The 21,518-nt window shown below is 29.1% G+C and overlaps 1 protein-coding gene across 3 annotated transcripts; it reads right to left on the reverse strand.

The window, feature by feature from the left end:
- Nucleotides 1-3,246: 3,246 nt before the first annotated feature.
- Nucleotides 3,247-18,720, reverse strand: LOC129960793 (Wilms tumor protein homolog). Of its 3 annotated transcripts, none has more exons than XR_008783687.1 (3): nucleotides 17,821-18,720; nucleotides 6,746-9,125; nucleotides 3,247-6,642 (listed from the first exon to the last, which is right to left on the reverse strand). XR_008783687.1 is itself a non-coding variant. In XM_056074442.1 (2 exons), the coding sequence occupies exons 1-2, from the start codon at nucleotides 18,392-18,394 to the stop codon at nucleotides 8,809-8,811; spliced, it is 891 nt and encodes a 296-aa protein (XP_055930417.1). In that variant the 5' UTR covers nucleotides 18,395-18,720; the 3' UTR covers nucleotides 3,247-8,808. The 3 variants fall into 3 exon arrangements, 1 of the variants encoding a protein (XP_055930417.1); XR_008783686.1 differs by having other exon boundaries at nucleotides 6,730-9,125; XM_056074442.1 differs by having other exon boundaries at nucleotides 3,247-9,125.
- Between the last annotated feature and the right edge of the window lie 2,798 nt (nucleotides 18,721-21,518).

A 21,518-nucleotide genomic window follows, 5' to 3' on the forward strand; every position in this document is an offset into this window, starting at 1 on the left:
CCTGATGCTTTCTGGTTTTTATTAGTTTTTGTTCGGGGGGGGGGGTGAATAATATTGCCAAAACAGTTGAAAATTTTGGGACTAAATATGATAAAATAATCAATATATCTGAAAGTGAAATTAAAAATCAAAAGAAAACTCCATTCAAAGAAATGTCAAAGTAAGTTGTTAAATAAAAATAAATAATCAATTCCCAGTGGGATGCCTTTTAAAAATATTCTCCTTTAAAAATAAAATTATTATAAACGCAATATACGCTGAAGTTTTAACAATAAATTAGTAAAATATTAAATTATTATTTTTAAATCTCTAAAATTTACATATTGAAGAGAGTTTGGTAATTTCCATTGCATTAATATTGTTTTATTATATTTACAATGCAGCTGCGACTTTCTTGTTCTGTAAAGTCGAGGATGATTTTGAGGTATTTTAAGAAAATCACTGCAGATTTGTTTTTGTAAATATTAGTACTGTAAATGATATATTAAAAATTTTACTGGGTATCTGTGATATTTAGGATAAAGATCTGATAGGTTATCATTTACATTATGACTCTTACTTTTTTTTTTTGTTTAAAGTTGAAATTCTGAATAATAGCGATGTTAGATTTATTTTGTATATTGCTGATGATTTAAATTCTTTGTCTAGAATATCGAGATAGAATTATTTCGCATGTAATTATTTGATTGCAGGCTGTTTTAGCAATAGAGGTAAGGATAAATTTTCTTTCGATGCATTTGAGGAATATTTTACAGAAAGTCTGTGATAATATAAATAAAAAGGAAGGGAGCAAAACTTACATTGCATAAGGGCCCTTAAAGTGTTTAATTAGACTTTGCCCTTGGACCATTTAACTAGGATCACATATATACGAAGCTATAAATGCGCAATATTTGCAATTCTAGAAACATTGTGAGAATAAATCATAGATCATTAAGAAACAGAGATACAAAATGCAAAAATATGCGGTCAAATTGCTTTTATTGCCTCTTCTAATATCAGATCGAACCGAATAAACGAAAAATAGTATATTTTCTGATAAATTATTAACAAATAAAACAAATAAATGCCGTTTTCACCCTAAACATTTTAATATAAAACAAATTAAATAAGAAGGAACCAAAAAATGTTAAAGAAAGTTTTTGAGTTCAATGTTCAAAGCAAAATTTTAATGTGAGAATCCCAATTAAGTTCTAGATCCTCGTGCTGCCATCTATTGATGAATAGCTGAAGGTAAAATGCTGAAACTATAATAATTAAAAAACGCATTGTAAAAGTTGCAAATAAATTATTACATTTTAAATACAAATTACTATATAAGAATTAAGAAGGCTTTTACAATTAAATTCTTTTTGTATTGTAAAGGCTCTTATTTTAAGATTCCCATTTTATGCGATGTGTGTTACAGAATTTAAAAAAACACATCTATCATATATTCAAATATCCTTTTGATCGAATATTTATTATACTTAACCAATAACTCAAGATTTAAATGTATCTTTAAGTTTAACACTACTTTGCGTACCCTACATATAAAAGCCAGCAAGAAAGAGAATAAAAAAACATATCTAAACGTTCTAAAAATCCAATTGAAAAAGAATTAACACTTTTGATGCCGATGGTATTTGCAATTATAAAAACATTCTTGTTGGCTTGTAATAAAAAAAGTGATCTTTCAATTGATATGCGACGAACTGTTCGATATTTAACTTGAAATGATGTCATTAAATGCTCGTCAGTGCTGTCGTTGAATAAGAACAATTAGAACATAATTTGTCGATTAATGAAGACCTTGAAACTTTAAATGAATACCTTGCACTTTTCGTTCTAAATTTTCAGAACGTCTTGTTTTGTTTTTTAAACAGAATTTCGTGATTTTAAAATTTTAAAAAAATCCGAAAATTCAGAATTTACTATGCATTGAAATGCTTATCCCTGATGTTTTCTTCGGTTTTATTTAACCGGAAACATTTTTGAACTGCATATGAAAAGTGATGGCATCAAGATATTTTATAAATATTTTGTGACTTTCTTAGCAATGTTATTTCTCTGAAAGAAATCTTCATTTATTTATATATTTTCTATAAAGTTTTTTCAAATTGTATTAATGCATTGCTCGAGTCAATATGACCAGATACTGGTTTGTCTTAACTGCACTTAAAAATTTGCACTATATATTACTAATTCAGTTTAAAAGGATAAAAATAAACCCCTACTATTTGCTTTGATGATAAATTAATTCCTTGGGAAAGAAATCGCGCAGCTAGCCTTCTCCTGTTTAGGAAATATGCTGAAAATGACTAGAAATGTAGCCAAAACTGTCATATCAGAGTGAAAATGGAACAATAGACGAACAATTATTTCTTTTCTTGGCCAGAGAGCAGTATTTATCAAACAAACCATCTAAATATGGAATTAAAATAGTGTCTTTATGTGATAGTAAAACTTTAATATTTACTCCAAAGTCATGCATTTCTATTGGAAGGGAATTCGGACCAAAACTAGAAAAAGATTTTAAAATATGAGACCTGGAAATGATTTAACACATAAACTTAGAACTTACAATTGTACATGTGATTACTTCGTTCTCTACAAACTGCATCAATTTTGAAAACAAAATATTAGTGTGTTTGGTACTATGATAAAAAATAAACTAGAACTTTCTAATCAAATGACAAAAAAAAGATATATATATATATATAACTTTTTCTTAAAAGGGGCTATAACTGCTATGAATTATATTTTTTCAAAAACACAAGAGCATAATTCTTATGAACACAATGCATCATGATAAATTTATTAATAATAGACCATGAAAAAACTCAGAAATGATATTAGGTTACAACAGTAGTAAAAGAATTATGGATACTCTTGATCAACTTTTGAGCACATATACTTGTAAAAAGAAAACAACTCAGTGGATTTATATTTTATTTTATAATATTTCTTCTGGAAGTTTAACACGTAACGTATTTATTTCTGAACTTCAGAAAATATCAAACGGAATGAAAGCAAAATAATTAGAAGAAGGCTTATTTTAGAAAGATTAAGCAGAAAGGAAGAGTTACATAACATAGTAGATTATTGAATAAAAGACAAAATGTCTTATCGTCAACTTCCACTCTTAATTTAAAAATGAGTAATAAACGTGGGCTGTTAGAGTTGTGTCCTTCAACCTTGATAATAAATCAAGCATATTGTGCAGAACAATAAAAAATATGAATCTGCAAATTCCATGTTGCATATTTCTATCCAAATGAAAAATATAATGAATACAAAATTTAAGAAATGCTCCAATTCATTTTCGTTTAAACTTTAGATACATAAACTTTGTATTCATCTCTATATTGCATTTTGTCAATAGTTTTTTTTTTTTTCAATTTCAGTAATTTTTTTTTATTTTTTCTAAATATAATATTTTTCTAACAAAACAGAGAACATGGACTCCATGAAGGAAGCATTAATGTTCTGGTGATATTAACCGAACATTATATTAGCCTAATAAATGTGAACAGAACAGCAGGTTTTAAAATAAAGTCCACGAAATTGATATAACTAATTCTTTCCCATGCAAAAAAATTGCATATTGAGTTTCTGATCCCTCCATAAAAAATTAGTACTTTGGCATTTCAAAGCATATATTACATGTATGAGAATATATTTAAATGCTACGAAATTATATTAATGTAGATGACTTAAGAAAATCGCAATTCATTCTGCCATTGTCACAATTAGAGCTTCACCATCACAATGGATTCAATATGACAAGCAATTAAATACTGTAAATGACTTTTGTCCATTATTCCTGAAAATCACGTGTTGTAACCCTATATAGGTATGACAAGCGATTGCACTGCTCAGCATCAACAATGACAACAAAATAGTTATCAAGAAAGTTCTAACGATTTGACGCTGCTTTTTCAAAACTGATTAGATTAGATAGATAGATTACAAATTGACTCTGGTTTTTGAAAAACGCATATTCTCAAGATTTCGATTGCTATTAATAATTGTTGCAAATTTTAAATCATTCGGTGTTTTTTTTAAAAATTTTATTATTTAAATTATTTATTAAATACCAAAATAAAAATTGCTTTCTTCAAGTATTAACGAGTACTGGAATCAAACTTATCGACCAAAATAAGAATTGAGCTTCATGCAATGTTAGCAAAAACAGCGAAGAGCATATACAATAGGAGAAGGAACAAATGGAAAATTTGCGGTTTAGTGTGCCATCAACATCTCTTAAATCGACTTTTTTAATGCAGTCTGCAAATCAATTAGTCATTTCAAATTTCTAAAAAGCCATATATTGAGGATTTTTATTTTCTCATATCGTAAAGTACTGTTGTACTTTAAGATATCAGAAACTGTGATAGATATAGGTACTGTGATCATCGAAAATTTTACACATTTTAGATTACCCCACTTCCGAAAAGCATATATCTGTTCACACGACGTGTTGAAAGGAATGAAATCTGGCGTGCAGTTCTTACACCAAAATTTTAGATTTATATCAAATTTTGGACGAAATCCATCCATAGAAAATCTATTTACCTGCTCATCCGTGAACATGTGAATTCAGAAAAGCTTTCAGCCATTAAATTTTAAAATTCTCTATAGGATTTTATCAAAAGAATTTTATTTCAGCAAAATGGTTGCAATTTCCATTGAAATGCATGTTATACAGGAGAGAATATCTGGTAAAAACCTTAGATAGATATTCGCGTTATTTTTTTAAACATTCAGTTAATTCTGAGAGAACAAAAATGCTTGTGAAAAAATGACTACAAATACTCTTTTACTTGAATTCATTAAATGTAAAAAAAAGTACTCTATTTGTGTTGTTTTACAATTTCAAATATGTTTTGTATTTTCGTTATACAGAAGAAAATGGTAAAAACTCATTTTCCGATATCATCAGTCAAGCACCATTTCGCTTGTGAATATTGCTTTGCAATGTTTCTCAAGAAACAACAGACTTAAGAGTAATCCCCCCCCCCAAATTTAGGAAGTGTTCATGCTTCATTTTCTTGTGAGATAGTAAGGCCTACGGAGATCACTAGACAAAAATGAAATGGCCATTAAAATAAATTCTATTTGTAGGGACAGCAAACATCAGGGTGCCATTGGTTGTTATATAGGAGATAATTCTCCCAAAAATTATTAAGGGAAATAATATAGTTCCCTTACCACTTCATATAAAACTTAGCCTAAGGAAACATTTTACTAAGATCCTCAATAGATATGGTAATTGTTTCCAATACAGCTGTAAAACGTTTCCAGGTCTGAGCAATAAAAGGTTATTAAGAAATTTTTGGATAACCTAGAAACTCTGAAGAATCGGCTTCTAATATGAGCTCAAAATTATATTTCCTACTTGGTCAGTTGGACAAATTTCTGGAGAATGTGGTTCATTTCAAGGAAAAACTATGAGAAAGATTCCACCAGGATATTACAATAATGTAAAAGCGTAAATTTTAAAAGGAAAAAAAGGAAGGTGTATGATGGTAAATATGTACATTGCTGTGGGAACTTATAACGCGAAACTTCCACTGCACATACAAGGAAATTATGTCGGAACAGTTTCTCCCTGAATTGGTTCCACCAATTTATTTAGTTTTCCTTTTATTGGACTTCATACAAATTATCATATTTTTATAGCATAATTGTATATTATCAATAATATGCAATTACGTTTGATCCATTCTAAATTGTTGATATTTATTTCGTTAATATTGTTTTAAACTTTATTCTTTAAACTTAAATTCTACACAGTTTTCCTTAGTTACTTTCCTTACACAGTTATACCGAATGCTGTTTGGGATTAAGTTGATTTATTGCATTAATTTAATTTTATTATTGATTTATATTTGAGACAGCTTCAATTTCAATTTGAGTGCTGAATACGTATTAGTTTTCACTTTATTTCAAGAACAAGAGCCAATTTTACAAAAAGTATCACCCAAAAAGTATAAATTCACCCTAAAAGAATTGAAATAACTGTTGTGATAAATAATCGATGTTGAGCATTGTTATTGCTCCACAGGTTTTCAAAACAAGTTAAAATATTATACTAAATTGTGACAGAGATCGTCGAGAGAATATGGAAAATTAACATACATGGTGTTGACTAAAATCCTAAGGTCCCTCTTCAATAACAGAGATGCGACAGATATAATCATAAAAGTTGTACCTGGGTACTAGCGTTCGCTATGTAGTACATGATGAGACCGTTCACATCGTCAGTAGAGGTGAAATTAAGAGATGGATTTCTTATATAAAAAAACTTTAGGAAATGCGAAGAAATAACCAGTTACAAAATTGCATAGCACCATTGATTTAATGCAGAAAGACATTATGTGCATATTAATACGAAGAACATAAGGTATAAACCCGTACATTTGTTTACTAGGGTAATTGTTAAGTAACTTTGATAGACAATACTTTTATAATTATAGCTGCCATCGTTGTGCAGTTTGGGGAAAGGGGGGGGGTAGGATTTAGCGTGAACCCAATATATAAAGCAAAAGATTAGCATTTTTGTCCTCCGCCAGCATGCTAAATAAATGCAGAATAGTTCAATGTCAGGATCCCCAATTAAAGGTCAGTTGGATCTTTCTTCTTCCTAAGAATCCAGAACTAGAAGTAAATAAAAAAATTAATAGCTCTTTTGACGAGAAAATTCCTTTTCCATAAGGAGAAATGTATTACTTAGTGTATACATACATAATGTCGTTTTTACCTCTTGCGTCAGGACTTTAGTAATTTAGATAATTTCGATGCCAAAAAGAACAGACTCGTGCGTAGTGACCCTTTGGTAAAGCCTCGATTTCCGAACCTCAGTGTTCCAGGTTCAAAATCCAATTCCGAAAGGAAAGAAAAAATATATAATTTTAAATGTGCAGCATACGAAAAAAAAATGCGTCTCTAAAGCTAAAGGGTTGTTGGGTTACTATCTTCCTGGAGAAGTTCCAGTCATCAGTTTTGGAAGAAAAAAAATATTAGAATGGTTGTTTCTGCGTAGTTATATGCACATGTCACTTGAAATTTCGGTTTGCGAATTAGTTTAACCGATAAACCTGCCTCAAGCATTTGCGAATGTTTCAAAGTTTTAGATAATAAAAAATAAAAAAAGGCGACGAATTGTTTTCTGGACTTATGTGCCATATAAATAAGACTTGTAGTCTTTTCAGATACTTAAATAGCTAAATATTAGCTCGGCCTAGAATTTACAAGATGATCCAATAAATTCAAAAGTATTCCTAACCAATTCTCCTCAATTGCCGTCTCTTGCTTATAAAGTATTCAGAGAAAGGCTTTACTGAAAGTAACTGTCAATCCTAGGGTGTTCCATATATTCCCCATCGGATTCTGATCTGATAAACGTGTTGGTCAATCCATTCACTCTATAACTTGCCCCAATTGCTTGCCTCCAATAAGACGAACTCTGTCATATTGAACTTTATCATCCATCATAATGAACATAGCACCGATGGCTCTAGCAAACAGCAAAACGAAAGGTTCAAGCATCTCTTATCTGAACCATCTATTCATCGAATTTCTATTCTGGATGATAAATAGGCATGTAAATCCACTTGTACTTATTCCTACCTAAACGATAAGTCCGCAGCCACGGTTTTGTAAACTTTCACAACAAAATTGATAGTTTTCTCATATCATATTCAGTCAATTAGAATATATGACAATTTCCTAACTTCTAACAAAAGCTTTTATGTGCTATGAGAAGTTGCCACTCTGTACTACTCTAATTGCTTATCCATGAACTGAATTTCTGTTCTCTGTTGGTAGTCTTATTAAAGGTTAAGGGGACTCAAAAGTTCTACTTGCATATAAGCATGAATTAAAGAGATTTTGCACAATTCATGTTGACAAGATCTCATCCTGTATACTTAACACAGTTTGTTTTGAGAAATAAAAAAATGTTTTGTTTACTTGTTTCGAAGAATGTGGACAGATACATTTTTAAATGATGAAGAGACAAGAAAAAAAAAATCACTATTTTATTTAATTACCCGTTTGAAATGTTAATAAGTATTATCCAAGCATAAAAATGCATAATGTAATAAACATAGTGTGTTTTATTTTATATTTATCTGAAATTCTTTAAAGCAAATAATGAAAACGGAGAAAAAAAGTTGTGGAAAAAAACCATTATTTCACTTATTTTGCTATTATGTGATCGTTAAAAAATACTAAATAGTATTTTTAATAAATAGTAATTTAGTAAATTTTATAACAATATTCTCACGTTTTCTTTCTTTTTTAAGTTTTATAAAAGCTATAAATGCAATGTTTTTGTACAGTAAAATCTTTAAAAGAATTATCTTCTAATTTAGTAGCAATAAACTTTTTAATTTCACTTTTTGATATTTTACTTGAAGTAACACAATTAACTCTTGTTCACACAAAAAAAAGAATTTTAATTATAATTCTTTGTTCAATCAATTAATGGATGTGTATAATGCTGCAATTTAGAAACTCATATGATCAGAATGAACACGATAAATGTAGGAAAGCATAAATATTGAATGTCACTAATTGATATGAACTTGCTTAGATAAAATGCTGTTGGAAATATCATTATTCATAGCGCTAGACTACCATCAAGTGCGAATAACCTTGAGAATACAAAGGGTAACAAAAAAAATTATAACGTCTTTGAAAGTATTTAACGTATAGTTACTCTAATCCCTTAAGTTCTCGTAATAATTTAAGCAAAAAAACTCTTTACTGATTTAAAATCTATTTAACAGGTTACTTTCAGTCATTTTGTTTCTTTAACATTCATTTGCTTTCCATTTTGAAATCCATGTCATTCTTTAGGTTGGAGTGCGCGGTAGTCTTGTGCCTGGTGAGGGCGTCCGACCTTGTGTAACTATGTTCGCAACCTGGAACACAACAGACATAGATTTTCTTTTCAGATATCTGCAAATGAGTCTTCAAATGTTTGCTCAAATGATCTTTTCTGCAAAAGGATTTGCCACAGACATTACAATGGTAAGGCTTATATCCGCTATGAATTCGGCGATGTCTAGTGAGCTCTTCGTTTCTGGCAAAGTGTTTCAAGCAATTCGGATACTCGCATTTATAAGGCTTGACACCTGCAGAGGAAAGATATTCAGATTCAATTATAATAAAGAACATTGAAATCAGATAAAATGCATGCATAAATTTTTCTTTTTACACACACACACACAAAAAAAAAATATTAACTTATTAAATTAGAAAGCTTTTTTACAGCAACGAAATATTTTTGGAGCAGTGAAAGGATTTGTTATTTGGATCGTCGCTTAGATTGGATCTTTACCGTAACCTCAATTCTGTTAAATACTTGGGTTGAAACTAGGCAAGTTACGTTATTTAATAATTTTCATGAGAAAGCACTATTATGCTGAAAGCATTGATTGTTACGTTTAGATAACATGGAATGAAATATTTGAACAAAAAAACCCATAATCCTTAGGCTGTTTTAATATAGAGAAATATGAAATCATATCTTCAGAGAGAAAACTTGTTTATTTAGAATTTACTTAAAATATTTTAAAGATTAAGTTAAACCTTGTGTGTGTGTGTGTGTGTCTGTGTGTGTGTGTGTGTGTGTGTGTGTGTGTGTGTGTGTGTGTGTGTGTGTGTGTGTGTGTGTGTGTGTGTGTGTGTGTGTGTGTGTGTGTGTGTGTGTGTGTGTGTGTGTGTGTGTGTGTGTGTGTGTGTGTGTGTGTGTAATTTTAAAAGCTTTTCAGATTAGACCACGAGCAATTACTTGAATTGGAATAACCTAGAAAACAGTTATAATAATTATTATCTTCAATAAACGGAGAAAGATAGAAAAATGAATGCAATAAATATTAATTGATTCAAAGCCAACAAAAATTAAATTTACATGTTTTAGTATATGTGAGAAAACAAAGTAAGAAGAAATTATTCAGTTCATAAATTTTCATATTTGGTTTCATACATTCTCTTCGTGTGAATTTGAGAATCAAAATTAGCTTTATTTGCGCTGGAAGAATTTTCTGATTCAATCTGAGAAAATAGTTTCTTTAAAGGTATTGATGAAGATGTTGTTTTATAACAAGATAAGTATTTCATTACAAAACAATTCTATTAGTTTTTTTTTGTTGTTGAAATAACTGTCACAGTGTATTAAAAATTTAAATAAATATTGAAATTAAGGTACAGTACACTCCCGAGTATCAGGCCTAATGTGGTGGAAGGGTAGGCCGAATAGGCCGGATTTCTACGAATTCATTTCTTTGCCCACAATACCAGAAGACAAAGTTTTGTACCAAAACTCACTGTAATAATACGTATTTTCTCATTTTCTACTGAATACTTAGCCCTCCATTTATCTCAATTTCAACGGATCCACAGCCCGTGTATCTTAAAAACGGTTGCTGGTAACGTGTCGTGTTGAAATAGAAGGCTCTATACTGGTAGTTTATATATGTTTATATACTGCACTGTTCATTTCAAAAATTTATTAGAGAAAAAGTAAATTAAAAAATATAAACTGTTCACATTTTAACATAAATTCTTTAATACCCAACTTAAATGCAGCAAACATAAACAAAACATTAACGTAAATCATAAGCCCAGTTCTTGAGAAAATTGGCTCCATTTGATTTGATTTTCCACTGTTAAATGATTATATAGATGTGAAAAGTTAACCCTAAGATAAGAGTCAAAACTTACAGTTTTTAGGTTTTGAAAAAACCCTTAATAGATGGCATAATAGACGCCTTGCATTCCTCATTTATTTACGATAAGAAAACAAGGCCAAATAGTACTTATGCCGGATAGTCGAGGACCGGATATTCGGGAGTGTACCGTATATTGAAAAAAAATGTAGGTGGTCCAAATAAGGCTACATTTACATACAATCTCCAATGCATTAATTGCAGTCAAAAGAAAAAAAAGACTGAATGTTTTAAATAATTTTTAAACCCTTTAGTGATGTTGAAACGAGGAAACCTGAACTCATTTGAAGAAATTCATTAATAAATGTCATAAAAAGCTTAGTGGATGGCTTTTGTTTGACTTGAAGCGATAGGAGGGCCTTCTATCAAAGAGAAAGTTCTACTTTGAAAAATGGAAAATAAAGGACTATCAACAATGCATGACTTCAGTTCATGTTTCATACTTTCAAAAAGTTTCGATGTTGAAAGGGATTACTGTTGTAATTTCATTCCAACAGCAAAGATTGAAAGTATTGAAATTTTTGCCATACTTCAAGTTCCGATAGGTGTTGAAATTATGAAGGCTTATTAGTGTTTGAAAGAGCAATAACTTTTTTTAAAAAAATCACTAGTTTTTGCATTAATATTTGTTAAATATTTAGATACTCATAAAGGATATTAATAGTTCTTAAAAATTTTAAACTAAAATCGTTATTAAAATATGCATTTTCTTCTGTTTTGTATTAGCTACTCATTTACTGTAATTAAAGTTATTTTCTAAGCAATATTAACTGACATTAACTTGTTAAACGCTTTTCCTTCACGTACAATAATACTAAGGCATTTAATCACGTTTGGTAATGTATTTCAATTTAATTTTAAATTGCTTTATTTCTGCATAGATTTTGAAGATTGTTTCTCATCAATTCTTCATTCAAAATCTATAGCTGACGATTTTGTTTTGCATTTTTACACGGTTTTCTCTCTTTAATTCCTATTTAATAACAGTTTTTAATTTTTGGGGGAGATATTTGATTCCAGATAAAATTTTAGAGGCTCTGAATTTCGATGATTCAGATTTTTCCTTGTCAAACGAGGTTTTTCAAAGTATGAATATTTTAGTGGCAGCAGTAAAGAAAAAAATCAAATTCGCATTTTTTTTTTTTTTTTTTTTTTTTTTTTTTTTTTTTTTGCTTCAACACAGTGGAGTATTAATACATTTGAGGCAATTTCGTTTCAATATGAATAGGTAAGACTAAAGAGGCTGCATATATGTCCGAAATTATTGGAGCAGAGACCATTGAAATTAATACAAACAAGCTAAGTGTCATTCATAAACTTTTCCAAGGGGTATAGATTACAAGGTGATGTGGTATTTCACAAAACCTAGAAATTGTATTAAAATCTTTCAAGAAAATTTAAAATAATAATAACCTTGTGTTACTTATTCTTACTTTTACTGTTTTTTATAGTTGTAATTGTTTTTATTTATTACTTATTCTTATTTTTAAAACTTCATTTTTGCATTCATTGTGTTATATGAATAAACTAGAAAACTACAATTCTGTAAATTTAAAGCAAAATGAATTTGACATGTCTCGTTCTCTATCACATGACCCCAAGTCTGCCATAAATTTTCAGAAAAAATTTTAATGTCACTTTTCTACTTCAAAGTTCTCTAAACAACTAGGTAAGCAAAACTTTTATAAGAATTGAAGTGCGAAAAAAAAATTAAGCTAATAAACTTCTGAAAAATGCAATGATTTCACTTTCTTTTCACAGTCAAAAACTATTTTGTTTCAATAAGATTATCATAACTCGGTCTCTAAATCTATATAATGCTGTAATTGTTACTTATGGCACTTCTGCAAGCACGCTGATAAAGTCAGCGGTTTAAGCTGAGTTTGTGCAGTAGCGTCTGAGGGTAAGGGCCCCTGAGCTTTCGCGGGCAGAAGTCTGACTTCTAGCTCATATGAAGATGACACTCATACACTCGCTTGCACAACCCCTTTTTACAGGAGGGCTCTTTCACACATCTCATAGATAGAGCAAGGTGAAGAACCCGGGACGCCCAGAACACAGGGAAGACGCGCTACCCCTAGGCCAGGACGTCGGCCCTCAATATGTAAATCTTATAAACAGATTTGGAATAATTTTTGACATTCAGGCGGCGATAGGAAAAGCCGAACCTCTGTTTAAATTATTATGATGATTAAAATGTGTTACAATATTTAAAACCGTCTCCGATTATTTTTATTATTATAATTATTATCTCACATGCATTGTTAAGTCATAAAAAATTGACTTAAATGTTCAATATAAGTACAGAGGCCTTTTCATCAAATTCTTAATGTTTGATTACACTTACATTCTGAATGTTTGAATTTTACATTCTTTCATCGCTCTTCGTTTTTTTAATTTTCAATTTTATGCAAAATCTGTTAAACAATATAAAAAATTCCTTTACATTCTTTGAAGTAAGTTTCCGCCATTAATAAATGAATCACTTTATTTGTTTAATGAATCACAAAATTTATCCTAATTTCATCAAATTTTGCAACAGTTTTTAGCAGACTATATCACTATATCGAGCTCTGCTTACAAGAGAACGATAAAAACTAGAGTTGTCAGGCTAGCATTATTTACTACTTATCCTTAAACTGCTCAGTTTGAAGTACAGATGCTGGAAGAGTTCTTTGAGTCCATAGATTCTATTTAAAAAATAAAAATACTACCAAATAACAAATGTACTTATTTTGCCTATAGATATGCTAATGCTACGATCTTTACAACAAGTAGGGATATTCTTCTTCGGAAAAAAGATATAGCCACCTATACATTGTTTATTAACAGACGCCATTTTGTGGTTATTGTAGTATTGGATGATAATTTAAATCTATGTAAATAATTATTGAAAATATGAAATAATTTCACGCTAAGTGATTACTTAGGAATTCCAATAAAATGATTTTTTTTAAAAATGGAAACGGCCTCTGTAATTGTTCTGAATGCAACCGAAATATATCGTGATGATGAATGAAATCATAAATGATCGAGAGTTACAAAATATGGAAGAAAAATGGTGTGAATAGATAACTGGATACTTGAAATATATGAATGGACTTTAGTCAGACTTTATTTAATAATAGATGTCCGATTTTTGAGCATCATCTAGAAACAATGAGTAAATTACATTAATAATTATCAGACTGAAGAGAAAATCTTAAACGTACATGTTATTTCTACAACTTAAAATTGTTTAAATCTTGTTCTATAATATGTTCAATAAAAGTAAATAGAACTGACATATGGAAATGAAGATTGTTTTCGATGTTGCAACATTCATAATAAAAATATAATACTAATTAGTACTAATTAGACAGACGTAAAAAGATTTTCTTATTCTCATTTCAAGTCATATTAATCGTTAATTTTTATCAGTACTTATGATGATTTTTATCAGTATATGATTTGCGTTCAATAAAATAGTACTGACATATGGAAATTAATAGTGTTTTCGATGTTGCAACATTCATAATAAAAATACAATACTAATTAGTACTAATTAGACAGACGTAAAAAGATTTTCTTATTCTCATTTCAAGTCATATTAATTGTTAATTTTTATCAGTACTTATGATGATTTTTATCAGTATATGATTTGCGTTCAATAAAATAGTACTGAAATATGGAAATGGGTTACAATTATTATCAATTTTCCATTCATTTTGAGTATTTAAGATAATCTTTCAGGCCTATCTCAAACGTTTCAGTTATCATCTAATTTTTGCTCTAGATACTGAGAATTTGATGTTAACATATACTGAACTGAATTCATAGCATAGCCACTTGTTTTTAAACGATTTTGCTTAACTTCATGCTTTTAAAATTGGAACCGGATATTCAATATACAAAAGTTTTGATATTTTGTGAAATTATTAAAACCTAATTAAATACTTCAATAATTTTAAGCATCTTAATTATCAATTAATATATTAACTTAGCTAAAAATGATTTCACTGAATTGGCGTTATCTAAAAACTAATTCAAGAAATATTAATTATTTGATTCCATTGAATGTGCAACCATGAATTATGAGATATATCAAAGGATGAAAAAAAAAAAAAGAGAGAGAAAAAATTAAGATTTGTTTTATTGGAGTATTAAAAAGTAGAAAATAATATTTTTTATCGAAAGTCAAGCAATATAATGCAGAAATTAATATATACTCTAATAGTACTGAAGAAATGTTTGAATATTCATTGAAAGATAAAATATATCATAAATGTGTTTAAAATTTCTATCTACTTTACAATTTTAATTGCAAAGAAGTTTTTAAAAAATAATGTTATAAAGAATAAAATATATTTGTTACAAAATATGCTAAAATGGAATATGTAAATTTCAAAAAAAGAATAAATAATCTGGAATTGAACTGTGTGATACATTTAGCAGAAATCAAATTTTCAAATCAATGAATAATATGAGAAATGCCATGCTTATTTTAAATCACAAACTCTACGTAGGAAGTCTCAGCTGTTCATGTTTGTTATGAAATCAATATTCTAAAAATTCATTCCTTCTAAGAAGATTCTATGTCCTTAACACGTCTTTAAAAAAATAAATATTTGAAAAAAAAACATCTGCAGATATTGTTTTAAGATATACGAAATATTGTAATCGACACCACGAGATCTTGAAGAGATTTAACCAATCAGAATAAACTATTTTTAGAATTATTTCTATCTGTGAACTTAATAAATCAAGAACGGAATGAATAAGGCAATAGAAATGTGATATGCTGTTTTCACAAAAAATTTTGAACGAAATCCTTCAAAGAAATTACTGTTTACCTAATCTTGAGTATTTGAAGGCAAAAAAGGAGATAAACGCCCGATCTTTGCTTCAAATTGTTTGAGCTGTATAAATACTTCTGTAAGTAGACTCAATGTTTCGAGTTATTATCTCAAATTCTGGATCAATTTGGGAAGAAATGCGAGAGGCACTTTCGATTCTTTTCATTATGTGTCATAAAATTCTCCAAGTAATGTAAGTAATTTACGAGTTAGTATAATACATCATGAATTTTAATCAGAGAAGTTATTTTAATTTATATTTTTGGGTTTATTCAAAAACGACAAAAAACATAACTTAATCTGAAGTAGTTCGCAACTATATCAAAATATTTCTTCAATTTCTTCAAAGACACAAATTCACGAATTACAGTATTTTTACTTTTGTTATTTAACAGTATAATTTAAGGTTAATAGTGATATATTGATATAAAGTCGTTATAACATCGTGTATAATACGTTTGTTCAGTTACGAGAAAATCGTCTTAATCTTTTAAAAAACTGAAATAATATTACTTGCTCGAATGTAGAACTGCATTAAATTAGATTACCGACGTGCAGAATAATTTGTATTTAAATATAAATTATATTATTTTGTGAGTTTTTGTAATCAAGCACTACTTGAGTATGCATTAAATATTTCTAGCAGCTCATTAAATGAATGTAGATAATACTTTAAGACAATTATATGATAAAGCTGTCTTTTCGCAACTAAACTGTCACTAAAACCCATTGTTTTATATAAAGTCAGATCTGCAAATGAAAACTTAAAAAAAAAATATCGAAATGATGAGTAATTAAGTAACCTTTCAGCAGTCTTTTTTCTAAACAGCCCAGTGCCTGAAATCACATTTTGTAAAAAGGGATATTTTAGGGTTGTGAAGGTTTTCAGTTACATGGATTTCCATTAAATGTCTCAGTTCTAAGAAAATGTCATGATTTCTTTCAAAGGTTTAAGCATAATGATTCTTTATTAGAATAGAAAAGAAAGCCATGATTCCCAATTATGGGCTTAAGTATAATTAGTAAAATAAATCATTAATAAAAGTTCATGTTTAAAAACATCTACTTTTTTCTCAACAATTAAAATATATGATTAGAATGTTAAAATAAATGAATAGCAACTTAGAAATTCTTTATTTCTAAAATGAAAATATTTATTAAATAAAAAACCCTTTTGGCTGTATTTCGTTTGCAATACATAACACATCTATGTTTAGACGATAATGTGTTGTTGAAATCGATTTTAATGTAAAAGGCATGATGATTAAAATTATAGGGTTTATAAATTAAAGTTTCATAAATTTTAAGAAAAGCTGAACTTGAAAAATAGTTCTGCTGTCTGACAACTTCTTATGTCACTTAGGTTACGGTAATTATAAGCACAAAACGCCTAATGTGTTAAATAAAAATGATTCAAAAATTTTCATACTGTATCTGAAACCAGCATTTGAAGTTTCTATCAGGGGAAAAAAAACAATTTCAACTGAACGAAATCCATTTACTTTCTTGTTTTCAATGTATATGTTACCGTTAAAGTATATAATGCAGTTATTTCATAGAATACCTAGTTATTCCATGAAATAACTGATCGTGTCCGTTAAAGTGTGTAATATGTTATTAATTTGACACTTTAACTAGTTATTCTATGAAATAACTAGGTATTCTATAAATTAACTAATGAGTGACAGTTAAAGTGTAAAATAAACAATTTATCTAAAATGAAATTAAACTAATGATAGACAGTTAAAATGAAAAAGAAGCAATTTATCTAATTTATGCTGCGTATAAATGGTATTTACGGAAACGTACCATAAAATCATTTGTTACAAGAAGAATTACTAAAATGACACTTAGAATTACAAAGAACATTATTTCTAAAACAAAAACATTTTTTGTTGACACACTGGGTTTTACACGAACATTTTTTAAATCCCTGACCAGTATCTATACTTTGAGCTGCAGTTCATAAATGCAGTAGGGGTGGAAGGTAAATGTATTTGTCGTGCGAGATATATGATATAGATTATTTTACACTTTAACGGGCTGCAGATCGTTATTCTATGAAATAACTAGTTAAACCATGAAATACAAGAGAGTTTTACACTTTAACAGACACGATCAGTTATTTCATGAAATAACTAGGTATTCTATAAAATAACGGATTTCATACTTTAACGGTAACATATGCACAGACATTGGGACCAAGGTATTATGATGTCTAGTCGAAAGCCTGAATATAAATTTATTGGAAAGTAAGAACTCACCTTTATGTTTTCTTAAATGACTTTTCAACTGCATACTATTCGAAAAAACCGTAGAACAATTCAAGCAAGTGTATTTCTTCTTCTTCACAGACCGAAACACGGATGAGCTTGAAGGCCCTATTTTGACGGAGGACGGAATAATCACAGGAGGTTTGTTAGAAGTACTTTGGTTTTCAAACATACAGCTTTTTTGAAACGAACATGCTTCATCCCTAGGTGGAGGAGAGAAAGGCCTCCAAAGCTCTGTAGTTTTGCTGGAATATGCAGGATAATCCACCACAGGCCTTTGTATTTCTTGATGAATCCAGAGATTTTGACATACATTCGTTTTTGTAAAGAAGTTTTCATAATGCCTAGAGACTGGCTTTGCAAATTCGCTTGAAATATTTGAATAATCTTTTTCCCAAAAGTATGTTGATATCCTGGAAGAATTTAAAGTTCGAAAATCGCTGAAAGCTGACGTCCTCACTGTTTCTGAAGAAAACAAGTTTGTTCGATCGTAGATCCCATTGAATTTATGCAAATTTGGTTCTAAAGCATTCGTTTCAAACATTGGATGTAAAAGAAGTGACATGTCTTTGAAGATATTATCCTTAAAATATTTTGGAGTGACAATGTTAATTTGTTTTACTTTTCAAATAGCTCAAATTCTGATATGGAACCTCAAAACTTAATCAGATGCGATAGTTACACTAAATACTTTTGCTTATCTTCTAAAAAACTATTCTTTCTTTGGCATTAAAACATATGACTAATCAAGAAAAAAAAATGCAAATACTTCAAGTATTGAAACTGCTGACTTAACTGAACTCATAGGACGTATTCTTAAAACTCTTTTTTTCCTAAAAAAACTAAGACCATAGCAAAATACACCTCTCAAGTAAATAATGATAGAAATTTCTCTCACCTTTTGACAGCAGTATCGCTTTGAGAAATACGCCCCTCGAAACACAATTAAAAGTGAAGAGAGAATAAAGAGACACTTGTTAGCTAGTGATAAGATCAGGAGTCGTCTCTGATTAGTTCTATGAATAAGAATTCGAGAAGCATATCAGTCCAACAATAGACGTGTTTACATGGGAAGAGATTCATTTGTTACGAAGGCTTCTAAATGGTTTTGCAACAAAAGAAAACGATAAAAATCGAAAACGTAACATGAAAAACTTCTTTGCAGTATATGTGGAATTAGGTATGTAAATATATATATATATATATATATATATATATATATATATATATATATATATATATATATATATATATATATACTGAAAAGGGAAATTTACAAATATGCAAATGCACATGAATAATTACAGTATTACAAAAAAAAACCATTTTTTTCAACAATGACTTTTAAGATGAATTTGAATGCTGTTCATTTTGTTTATTGGTTCTTGTCTTATTTTCAAAGGTATAATTTAAATGCTCAGTATAGAAGGTATATAAGTTTCATCTGAACATTTCAACATAGGAATTAAAAGCTGAATTAATTTTTGATGGCTAGAAAATTTTATTTTGCGTCTTGGTAAGGAGTAGCTTTATTTTTAAAAATTTATTTATCATCACATTCTTCTCCTTACATTGTTGGTATGGATTGTGAGCATAGACTAAGGTTAAGGGCATGTTTTTAACTGTTTGAAGCAAAGTTGGAGGTCATTTCATTAATGGTAGCTACAACATTACTTCCTTTAAAAAACACTTAATCATCAACACATGTTGCTGGAAAGTCATCGCTAAAACCACGCTTTCTACAAATATTGACTGTTAATAGCCTGGTGTAACTAGTGAAATTGCAGTGTTTTCACTTTATATTGAAAATAAGAAATTTCAGTTAAATTGTCCTTATTTTAAATTTAGCGAAAAAAAAATCGAAATTAAGAAAGTTTTGAGGTCATTTAGGATAACTGGGAAAGAATTTCACAGAAATTTTCTTTTTTTTTTATTTGAAATGCTCTTATGAGAAAGCAAATAAACTTGTAATTTATATGAGTGCATAATATATATATATATATATATATATATATATATATATATATATATATATATATATATATATATATATATATATATATATATATATATATATATATATATATATATATATATATATATATATATATATCTTGTTCAAATTTTCAATCGTTAATAAAATGCTTTTTATTCATCCACTCAAGTTCAAATGCATTTTTTTAAACTTGTAGTGGATGACACTCGATGTTAATACTGTTTTTTTTCAAATATTAATTAATTAATTAACTGTGTCCAGTAATTTCTATTTGCTCACCAAAGTCGCCAAATCAGTTGCCAAGCCACCAAATGGTCGCCAAGTTTGTCGCCAAGCTCTGAGATTACTGACGCGACACCCGATCATAAATAATATAAGATATATATAAATAATAAAAAGTAACTAAAATAATTTTTTGTGTTGACCTAAGTAGGAATTGACTTAAAACTTTTTTTATATACATTACTTGTTTCTAATTATTTTATTAATTCCCAACCTCAGTTACAGAATCGTTCATTATTGCATCGGTGTGTTCTCAATTACCCCACAGTCTGTAGGAATACTGCCGATACTGCTTCGTTCATTGGTGGCAGAGTGGTCGGTTGTACACAAGAAGGCTGTGGGATAATTATGAACACTTTCTATGTCTTCCGATGACAGTAACGAACTGATTTGAATAGAATATATTTGTAAGGATAAGAAATTACAACTAATTGCTTCAAAATTTATTTTACCACCCATTCCCAAGTACCCCAAAATATTATTTTTCAATAAAAATATATACTATTTCATAGAATAATAGATGGATCATGTCGAGCAAAGGACGCATAACATATAAATTCATACCGGAACCCAAAATTATAAAAAGAATATCTCACCCGATGATAGAACAAATTATATCGAGACATGGAAGATTTCCTGAATACTTCTACAGATTCGGAAGGATGTAAGACAATGCATGTATATGAGGGGAAATAGGCTCAGTCCAGCACTATATAAAAGAATGTATCAAACTCAAAGAAATTATAAGAAGACTCATTATGAATAGTAATTTTAACACAATATTACAATATCCTGGAAATGTAAAAATATGAAAAGAAATGATGGAAAAGATTTCTAGCCTTTTACCGACAGTTTAAAGATCCTTTGAACTTTTGTTAACTGTTGTTTTCTTACGCAGAAATTTGAAGAGTTAATGAGCATAACAGCCTGTTACAATAATCCCTGTTTATGCAGCTTAGTTCTGTGGTAATGGGGTGACTAGCTGTAATTGAAAGAAGAAAAAAAAACGTTATCAGGTTTAGATGATTCTCTGAGAAAAATGTAACTAAATTTCAAGGAAGGTTGAAGCAAACTTTAGGGATAATTATGCTCCAAGGCATGATAGTTCCTGAAGGGGAATTATAATTATTCAAGTTAAAATATTTCCTTAGAAAAGAATGATAGAATGTGCACATAGATCTGTCATAATACAACTCAAACTTTCATTTCAGTGATTAAGAAATTCCCTTGCTCTCTAACCAGCTATTTTCATTTCCGATAAGAGATACTTACCTAAAGAACTTAGTTGATTATTCTTCATTTATAATTTTATTGCTCAAGTTCAGATAATTCTTTTGTTTTTTATATTGAAGCCTTGACATTTCTTACTCAACAGCATTTCCTGGATGACGGATTATGGAAAAATCATATT

This window comes from Argiope bruennichi, chromosome X2 (genome assembly GCF_947563725.1).
Source record: "Argiope bruennichi chromosome X2, qqArgBrue1.1, whole genome shotgun sequence".
NCBI lineage: Eukaryota > Metazoa > Arthropoda > Arachnida > Araneae > Araneidae > Argiope > Argiope bruennichi.

Bases quoted from the DNA above. Each gene is read 5' to 3' on its own strand.
- LOC129960793 (XM_056074442.1), bottom strand. From the start codon at position 18,394: ATGTCACTTCTTTTACATCCAATGTTTGAAACGAATGCTTTAGAACCA. The intron at 9,126-17,820 runs GTGAGTTCTTAC...TTTCCTCTGCAG, and splicing joins TCATTTAAGAAAACATAAAG to GTGTCAAGCCTTATAAATGC.